The sequence below is a fragment of the Passer montanus genome, unplaced genomic scaffold (assembly GCF_014805655.1).
Source record: "Passer montanus isolate IOZ18808 unplaced genomic scaffold, ASM1480565v1 scaffold52, whole genome shotgun sequence".
NCBI classification, from domain to species: domain Eukaryota; kingdom Metazoa; phylum Chordata; class Aves; order Passeriformes; family Passeridae; genus Passer; species Passer montanus.
This window is the reverse complement of record NW_024370152.1, coordinates 3,697,099-3,707,378: the sequence shown is the minus strand read 5'-3', so window position 1 is coordinate 3,707,378 and position 10,280 is coordinate 3,697,099. Positions and strand designations below refer to the sequence as shown.

At 36.6% G+C, this 10,280-nt stretch overlaps 1 protein-coding gene across 1 annotated transcript in view; it reads right to left on the bottom strand.

The window, feature by feature from the left end:
• Positions 1-3,980: 3,980 nt before the first annotated feature.
• The window catches only part of CHSY3 (chondroitin sulfate synthase 3), a 143,395-nt gene continuing 137,095 nt past the window's right edge, over positions 3,981-10,280 (bottom strand). Inside the window, exon 3 of the mRNA XM_039724189.1 lies at positions 3,981-8,123. Within this exon, the coding sequence (XP_039580123.1) occupies positions 6,558-8,123 (1,566 nt within the window). The 3' untranslated portion in view covers positions 3,981-6,557. The remainder of the gene's footprint in view (positions 8,124-10,280) is intronic.

Genomic DNA, 10,280 nt, shown 5'->3' with positions numbered 1-10,280 from the left:
CATCAAGCCTAAAAGAAAAAGAGGAGAGACAATCTTCTCTTTGGTTTCTAGCATGCTCCCTTTGTCTACATTGATGTTTCTTTCAGAGTGGACTCTCTTCTAAGGGTGTTCCATGTTAAATCTTGATCTCTCTGGTCTCTTTCACACATGAGTGCAAGATCAAGGGATTTGCCCTTGTGTCTGTCCCTTAAACATTGGTTGACTGTGGCAGAAGTTATGAGTGATATACTTCTACAAGTTAGATCTTCTGTTACCAGATGTTCTGAAGTGCAGAATAGTGTTTCGCATTCAGTTTTACTAGACACATCTTCCTATAACATTTTTGGTTAAAAATACCATAGTTTCTGGATGTCCTCCAGTAACAGCACATGCCAAAGGAATGGCTCATTGCTTGGTCCCAGTTCAACAGATTTGCTCAATTTTGTCTTCAAAAAACATTCAATTGTAACTCATATTAATTCTGAATTTTTTACCAAACAAAACCATTGTATGAATGCAACAAATAAATTACCATAGAGGAATGTACTTTGTTTCAGCCATACATCTGTGGCTGCAAGGTTACATTGCATAAAAACTACTGTCCAGAAGCCTTTGTTTAAAGGAACTTCGTAATTTAAAACAGGGATGTGCCATGTAATAGTCCAATATGTGAGGATACAATGGAAAACTAAAGCATCTTAGGCACAAAGCACTAAAGCATCTGTGACACAAAGCTATCAAAGATCCCACTTAGTAAAATAATAAAGTGCATCATATCTAAAAAGAGAAGAGGAGGGACTAAAAACTGCCAGCTTAGCTATCACTTCCAAAAACATGCGCTTACGGGTCAGAACAAATCAGATGTGGAAGGTATATAGTTTTGATATTGCTCCAGAGTGTCCCCGCATTCCTCTCTGCATGTACAAGTGGAATGTACAAGGGGAAAAACTTTCAGGAAGAAATTAAAGCAGAGTTCTTTAAAAGGTGTTTTATCTTCTACTGTCTTAAAATAAGAAAAGGTACACAGCTCTCTGGATCTACATCCTTACTATCCATCCTGTCACCTGTGAAACATATTTTACTGCATTTCTCACTTTTTTCTTCAAGTGCTGGTAGCACTGTATTCAGACTTCACAATGCCTTCTCCTGGCAATCACTCACTAAGCACTAAGGTAGGTCCCCAGATACCATGATACCTTGCACAAATTTGCATACCTTGCTGCTACTTCTGATGCTGAAATTGTCCTTACCTGGTAGCAGGTCTCAGTTTTGGTTTCAGAGTTGAAGTACACCAAGCAGTTCTCCCTCTGGTCACTCACGGTTCGATCATTATCTTAAAAGAAGTTAGCTTTTCTTCCCTTCAGCCAACAGTGTATGGACAGATGTGAAAAACAAGCATAATTTATTGCTCCATATTACCCTAATCAAGAATGAGAGCAAGTCATAAAGGCTTCCCAAATAACCAGTAAGAACAATGTTAATAATCTCAAGCACAAGCATTTTTACACTTTTTTAATTTCTTTTTTTTTTTTTTTAACAGAAATCACTTAAAGGCAATTTACCTGCTCTAAGTAAAAGTGTCTGGCACCAATGTTATCTAGAATACATGTCTTTTAGGAATATCTTCATTGAATCAGCAGCTTGCAGTATATAGTACATCTTTGGATCTCTGCCTACATGGTTAAGCTCTCTACTAAGACTACATAAATACTGAACCAGCAAGGACACTTTTAATTTATCTTTAAAGTCCCTCTAAATAGAAAATATCTGTTTTGTAATAAACTGACTAGAAAATAAGGATGTAAAATGACAGTTTGTAGGGTGACGCTAATATATGTGCTGCCTTACATCTTAATAACTATTATTTCTTTTATTAAAATTATAGAACTGGTAAGTAAGGTTCTGAAGTTTGAGATAAAGGACTTGAAAACAAACAAACAAAAAAAAAGGAAACGAAAAAGGAAAAAAAAGGGGGATCACACAAATCCCCTTGTTCTGTTAATTTTCCTAGATGTAAGCATTAAAAAGTTTTTGCTTTTCCTTCCTTTAGTGCGATTCTGGTATGAAGGAGACCAGAGGAAGAAATGAAGTAATAATATTCAGAACACTTTTAACTTACAGTGACAGGCAAATGGAAACAATTTGAATAGGCCTGGAAACTCAATCTCTAAAATATTCTACTTCAGCAGTTTTGTGTGGCAGTGAAATCATAAAACTGTAACAGAAATATCATATATTAGCTCAAAAAATTTCAATTCTGTAGTAACACATACTACAAATGGGACGATCCAAGAAAAAGAAAAATAGGAAATTGAGAGTGAGTCATGATAAGTAATCTTATTAATCAAGTGAATAAATGCTGATGGAAGAAAATTTAAATTATTCTAAGAAATAAATGAATTAAAAATGGATTACACGTTACTTACAGATGTACAACAGACGACAACCTTCGGTGATACTCAGTTATTGTAAATAGTTAGACTTAGTGAAACATCTCATTTTGCTGCATTTTAGGACCACAATTATCACTGCTTCTTAACATCATGGCTAATTTTTATGTGTATCTAGCAGAGCATTTTATTTTTCTTCTGATTTGATTATTTTTTAAAAATACAGCAGAAACATAAACCTTTCCCCCAGTCAGTGACTCACCAATTTCTAATCCCTTTTTTTCCATAAATTTTAACTGATTTCAAATTGCAAGAGAAAAAAAATAGACTACACATGTGGGGTTTTTTGTGCCTTAAAGCTGGCTTCATTATTTGGAGCAAAATGTTTGATGTAGCAAACTACATCTTAAGTAATTGTAGTGAGACAATTGTAATTAAGATATCAAAAGAAGTTTAAATTGTTTATTTCCCTTTGATTAAAAAAAGTGGTTTTTAACTCATGCTGTTTGCAACTCTCCAGTTACTGAGCATGTGCAGTACACTCCTAGGAGTCATTTTATCCACACTGTAATTTTTTTTAAGAATCTTGAAGTATTATCAAGCACACAGTAGGGCAAAGCTCCAGAAGGCAGTTTTGTGCACAGCTGGCATTTGCTGAGTGCAGAAGGTGCCTCTCTCTGTACTGCTCTTTGGGAAGACCATGTGGCACCTTTTCCTTCCACATGTCCCATGCTACAGTAGGACCCAAGTGCATGATGCAGGTCCACGAGCCACATGAAGTTTTGCCCCTTCCTTCAAAGCCCTTCGAGTGCAAACAGAGGCAAGCCATGTGGGACCAGGGTCTTTTCCCCTGGGGACAGTGAGAAACATGATCTGCACAAGACAACCTGCCACCCCACTCAACGAATCCCCAGTTTGGGACCCTCCTTTCATCCCTCCCTGATTAAAATGGCCCTTTTGCTTCTCAAGAGCAGGTGGTGGCAGCAAGTACAGCTTTTCTGTGCTTGTTTGAGCTGCTAACTCACAGTTCCAAGACAGGCCATAGGCAGCACAGGTGGCACCACAGGTGTTACCTGGGCACAAGGTGCCAACTCCTGTGGCTGAGCCTCACACCTTCCCCGGCCTTCTGCCTTTCTTCAGCTTGTGAACCAGTACCCTGATGCAGAGTACACTCATCCAGTCTCAGAGAGATCAACAGGATGTTTTTCCTTCATCCAGGAGAGGCAAATACTCTGTTAAATTAAGCACTGTGACTGGGAAAACATGCCATGATGGAGTGGTTTGGGGATTTCTGAGGTTTCTGAGTAGTGAATTCTGAGATTTTTTTAAGAATGGCTGTGTCTGAAAAGCCAAAGTGCAAGTGGTTCACAACCCACTTCCCAGTGATGAAGCCAGGAAAACTATTCCCAGGGGAAGGAGGTTTGGGGAAGAATTGATTATTATGTTCTATTATGAATTCACTTTTCACGCATTTACAAAGGGACATTATACACATAGAAATTTCATTTTACAATCAAGATTATGATTCAGATTGGACAAAAGCAAACAGTTGATTAACACAGATATTCCCATCTTAATCTATACATACATAACATTACTCTAACACTTTTGTGCTTTTTTTCTTTCTTTTAATATGATTTCCTTAGAAGGCATATTATTCCTTAGACAAACTAACACAAGTTCTCAAGTTATCTCAGGATAGTTATTTCAAAAGAAAATGCAATATTTCATAACAAACATTTATAATCAGGTTTTAACAAAGTAATTCATCATATAAACAAATGAATCAGTCAAGACACTAAATAAATATTTGTCCTGGTAAATACTAGCATTTTGCTTATATCATATAGGACCTGATCCTGCAAGCCCTCTGTATACATCTTTATCCCCACTGAATGATTGGTTTCATTGCTTGTTCTAATCTACTATTTTACTTTGAGCTGAGCAAATACTTTCTGGCCACTAAGTAAAGTAATTGAAATAAGCACTGGAATACATCCCAGCAGACAATGATTTCCTTAGATATCTTTCTAAGTCATTAGGTTTTTTCTTGTTTATGAAATTGTCACAAATATTTATCAACAGGAAATCAGTTTTTGATATTTACAATCTGAGTTGCATTGGTTAATTGAGATTTTTTCAATATATCAAGTTCCTTGTTCTTGGCTTTTTTGAGGGAAAAAAAAGTGTGACTTTTGCACACAATTTGAAGAGCAATTTCCAAGAATTATATTATAATTGAAAGTGAATTTTTCTTGTTTCATACATTTGAGCTAACAATACTAAGCTGGGAAGGTAGGAGCCTCCAGGAAAATAACAAGCCAGGAGTTCCGCTTGAGGAGGGCTGGTACAAGCATGAATTACACTCTCTGTTCTCACCTACAACAATTACTACCTTCTCCAGGGCAAAGTAATGGCCTTTTTTAGGGTACACAATAAACTATGGCCAGTCTTTTAATTCTGAATGTACTCAATCCTTGTCAGGGTTGCCTTTTTCTTTGCATGGTAAGTCCAGAACAGAGAATCACAGATAAGAGACATTAACTGACCTATATACCCTCTTCAAACCTTAGGAAATTATCTGGATATCCTCCCACAAACAGATGTGCCAGTGAATTCCAATCACTTAGTTGTTTTGGGGGGGTTTGGGGGGGTTTTTGTTTGGCTTTTTTTTTTCTTAAGGAAACACAGAAGCAGTCAGTTACAGCTAAAAAACTTACCACATTTTCTTGCCCAGCTCAGTTTGAAATATAGTTTGAAATAAAGGGTACTGAGGTTATTAGATGTACCCATTGTACTAACTTAAGTTTAGCTGAATTCTGATGGTTTCCTGAATGTCTCTAAGCTCTTACCACAGTATAACATGAAATGTTCCAAGCATCTGGCAAAAATAACAACGATTGTAACAAATCACTGCCTGAACTGAAAAGTGGAACATATTTTGAAATTACTCTCTCTATATATCTATATATATAGGGATATACACACACGCGCACACACACACACACATATATATCCCTATATAAACATTTCTTTAAAACACAGAAATTAATTTTATTATTTCTCCTGTTGGTATTAAATACTTTACTTTATGAATCCACAATATGGCAACTTCAGGCTGTTTGGAGAGATAATCTGAAAACAGTCTTATAACCTCCACTAATATAAATATATTGGCAAGGAACTTTGACCAGCAATAGTAAATTTTGAAACTTAAATAACTATTCTACAGTTACTTTAATTTTAACAACAAGTTGCTACTGAGTACCAATATTCATGAAAAATGTAAAACAAAAAATAGAGCTTTAACTCTTAACACTGAAGTACAGCCTTATGAAAGGAATGCAAAAGAAAATTATGTATTAGACACTCATTCTAAAATGAGAAAGAGCAACTTATACTATGTGTTTCAAAGTAAGAACACTGTATGCTTGCACTGTATCATAAATTACCATGTTGAGTCATAGTTTCTTCTTGCCTGCAAATGAAGGATGTTGGCTCAAATCATCTTCAAAATGTACATGAGCATTTGATTAAATCCTGTTTGTTGTGAAAATAAAGTTAATTTACACTTTGACTGAATAACAATGAGGAGTTTGTTTTAATAATAAGACATTTAAGGACCTTGGTAGCCAGTACCAGCTGTATTTGCAAGTAGCTCCTCAGCTTTACTCTTTTTTTAAAAAATAAAGGTACAGTTATTATTATTCATTTACTTTAAAAATTCTAAAGATGAAGAAAAGTAGCATTTATACATATAAGTCCTCATATAAATTATAAAACTCAAGTTTATCTCAGAGAGTTCCATCCCCAGAAGAAGCATAAAGCACTTTTGTGGTACCTTCACCAGTAAGTATTTGTATCACATCAAATCTGAGAAATGCAACAAAGATGATACTGAATCCAAAAGCTGAAAGACAACATTCTTCTAATACAGTCTCTTGTGATGAATATGCTCCATGTGCTTGTATGATTTCCATGAAAGACTGAATTTCAAACAAAGGAAATATGAAGGAATTCACCTCACCAGTTCAGTAGGTATAAGAAACATCAGTGAACAGCAGAGTCAGCCCGTTTGAGGTCAACAGTCTTTGGAAGACTACGAGGAGCGAGTTTAAAACTACAACAGCAAAATCAAATAACAGCAATGAGGTAAACTCCCCTAAAAAGGTCAAATAGGCTGAGCTGTCAGGAGAGAGTCCAATTGTACCTGACACCCAAATGTTTCTGTAGCCAGAGTCCAGCGAGCTGCATGGTAGAGGCAAATGTACTTGCTTTGGACCCTAAGCACATTTTATATTGTTTTGGATCTAAATTGGGGTCACACTGAACAGGATGAAAAATATGGACAACTCCTACTTCCTGACTTCTGAAAGCCTTCAAGCCAGATGTTATCACTTTAGTAAAGAGATCTACATCCTCAAGTCCCCAGCCTTGAATTGAGGTATCAAATCCACCAGCAGTAAGTAAGTCACTTTTGTAAATACAGGTAATTCCAAATCCATACTCCCTCCAAAATCCAGTTCTTTTTGTGAAAACAAAACTACTGTCAGCTGGAGGGTTGCCTCCATATATTACTTTTGGATCATATTGGCTGAAGATGATAGGGTAGTAAACTTGTTCTCCCTGAATAGTATTATCTCTGCATCGCTGGAGGAAGTCTGATGTGAATACCAGATCAACATCACAGAACAGCAGCAAAGTGTCATTGTCAAAATGAGATGAGGCCATCTCAAGAGCTAGACCTCTAGAAAACTTCCCTGACATTGGAATCAGGGTCATATCTGCCTTGGGATACTTAATGCTGTATTCTTTCATTAGCTCTATGTGTTTGCTAGAGTCTGGGCCTGAATCAGAACTGAAGAGAATTATTGCCAACTTTACATTCTGCTTGGGAATAAGACAAGTCTTCTCAAAATTAACCATAAATCTTGAGAAAGTGTCAAATCTCCCTGTGATAGGGACAAGAATATGTATTTTCTTGTCACTGTGTCTCCCAATGTCTTTGGTTCCTTGGAATGACGAGGAAAAAATCTTTAAAGAATTCGAAAGGAAAGAGAAAGATTGAGTATCACTGTTGGTGTCCTCCAGCAGGCTTTTTACATCCAGCTCCTCTGCTTCTTTGAAGAAAGGCTTGCTAAACAATTGCTGAAGGTAAGCATGGCGTCTCACTGGAACTGTAACTTTCCTTCCTTTGTGCCTTTTGTACAAAAGCAGTAAATCTAGGATGTACTCTACTCCATGCAGAGGGTCTACCCTGCGGTACCCATACTGTATTTCCTTGAAATCAATGAGCCTTCCTCTAGATCTGGAGTTCTCATTTATCATTTCCATGACCTGCATCACAGTATCATCCAGTGCAGCCCGCAGGACACTGCTCAGGCTCTGCCGGGGTGGCTGGTTCTCCACCATTGAGTAAAGAAACTTTCCTGTCAGGAACTCCCACTCGATGACCTCATCCCTTTCACGTGGCTGGAAATTATTGAAAGACGGCACCACTCCCAGTTGCTGATCTTCCTTATTTACTTCAGTGTTACTGAGCTTGCTCATCAGGACACTTTCTCGATGGAGCTGGATGGTCCGATGGCGCAGTTTGGAAATTTTGCGACTCAGTATGTAATTGTGCAGCCTGTATTGGTAGGCAGGTCTTTTGTTTGGATGAAGCGTTATGGCTGTGTGGATCTTGCTGTTGTGAAGATCTTGAATGTAACCCTTGCGGTTGTGTTCATAGTTTTCATGGAACAATTGCTGCATCTAGAAAGAGAGAGAGGGGTATCGGGGAAAAGAGATATTAGGTTGAAGTGCTTCTACCCAAAAAAAGGACTCACATTGGTACTGGTATCACTACCAATTCTTATAGATCATGGTTATTTTTAGGCACAGAATTTTAAGGTATTCAGTAGAAAATAGTTACTGTTTTGGTCTGAGTTTCAGTAGTGTCCACAGTAAGCAAATATTGTCCTCTCTCTAAAGAGAAGGTGAGTTATCTTGGGTTTATCTTCATTTCAACCAGCTGCAGAACTAAGGCAAATTCACAAGCATAGATCTGTGGGTAATATTTCTGAGTTCATAGGTGCTATGCATGATGCACTGACTATCACTTCTATCTAAACCCCAATTAGAACAGATCCTTAATGGAAGGTTAGCAACATTTATATTTTTTTAAAGAGCACCCTGTATTTGTGTCTATGGAGCAAAAAACTGGTTGTACTGATATATGCAAATAGTTAGTGCTGCCTAACACTCAAAAACTGAATGGCCTTAACAAATTTAGTTTTTTTTCATGTTGACAGTAAATTCAGTAATTAAATAAAACCATTTGAATTTACCTTTTGTAAGGTACACATATAATAAGAGTATGTCAATTAAGTAATTGTGATAGTGATTTCCAATTTATTTCTGTAGCAAGAAAAAACATTCTACTTATGTCAAATTAGTAATTGTGATATAGTGAAGAGATACATTTGTGGCTGACAAGCCTAGGATCCAAAATATCTGGCCTTTATACTTTCTGTGCTGACAACTAAACTATAAGCAAATCACAAAACTATCTTTTGACTCTGGTTCCTCCCTAGAAGACAACTTGGATCATTATTCATGTGATGAGTATTTATTCTTAAATGGGAAATCATATGGACTAGTAAAATACTGGTATCATAAATATATTTAAAACCTGCTGCTCTTTGCTAACACCTACTAACTCTGGAGAATTATTTCCCATGACTGGCAGATAAAGAAGAAAAGGCTGGGTTTTTTTTTCATCTGCAAACTGATTGGTCTGTAATTAATACATAAGGAAAATGTGCTAATTAGATAGAAGATGTTGTTTAATAATGTGTTTTAAACTTGGGCTGTAACCAGATTCTGAGATGGGTATTGAAAGTTGTCTTTTATATACTGAAGAAATCGGGAGAGGTAAATCCTGATTGCACAGTGTATCAGACTCAAAACATTTCTCTCATTTTACTCCAATTCTTTCAAGAACAGAAGTTTTGATACTGGAATATTAAGTATGAGGCAATATTAAGAATAGGGCAATAAATGCAAAATAACTCCTAACAAAGATAAGAACCATGAAAGTTATGTAAAATTCATTAGCATGTACAAGACATAAACATTGTCACATTTAGAAAAACAGAATTTTAATACAGAACTTCTGAACTACCCCTCTCATCTCATTCAGACCCCAAATTCCTCTGATTGAGCAAACATGGCTGCTACTATTACTCATGATTAAAATTTTTGAGGTTAGTCATATAACATGTAGAAAAGCAACAGGCACATTCTGAGAAACAACTTAAGCTCTAATAAAACAGGCATCTCTGTTATATTAAAGTGAAAATGAATGTGAAAAAAACATAAAAAGTTACAACATGACTCATATACCCCTTATTACAGAACCTATCTAAAGCTCTGTGAGAACATTTGTTCTGTCTTGAAATGTGGGTGTTGTGACTTGTTACATGAGATGAGATGAACCAGGGACATGAGCCTCATTTCCTTGTAATCACAGAGAACAGGAACAAACATCATTAGGCCTGTTAGTGTTTTAACTAGCAGTGCTGGAAAAACTGAAATAGGGCTTTCTTGAGAATTAGAGATGGTCACTGGCAGGACAGGTGGATTAGAGATTAAAAGGCAAAACAGTGTTTAGGAAAGAGCTGGGTGGTGACACCTGCCCTTTGGAAAAACAATTTTCTCTTCTTGCTCTACAATTTACATTTTGAATAATTAAAAAAAAACCAGCTGATCTGGCTAGATTTCCAGCTCTACAGTTATAAGTTGCACTTCCTTCCTGATCTGTTTTACTTAAAATTGTATGCTGTGAGCTCTGCAAGGTGACTGTGCTTTTTGCATTGTCCACTTTTTCTGCAGAAAGCTCAAGGCATGATTTTTACATCTAGAATTTCA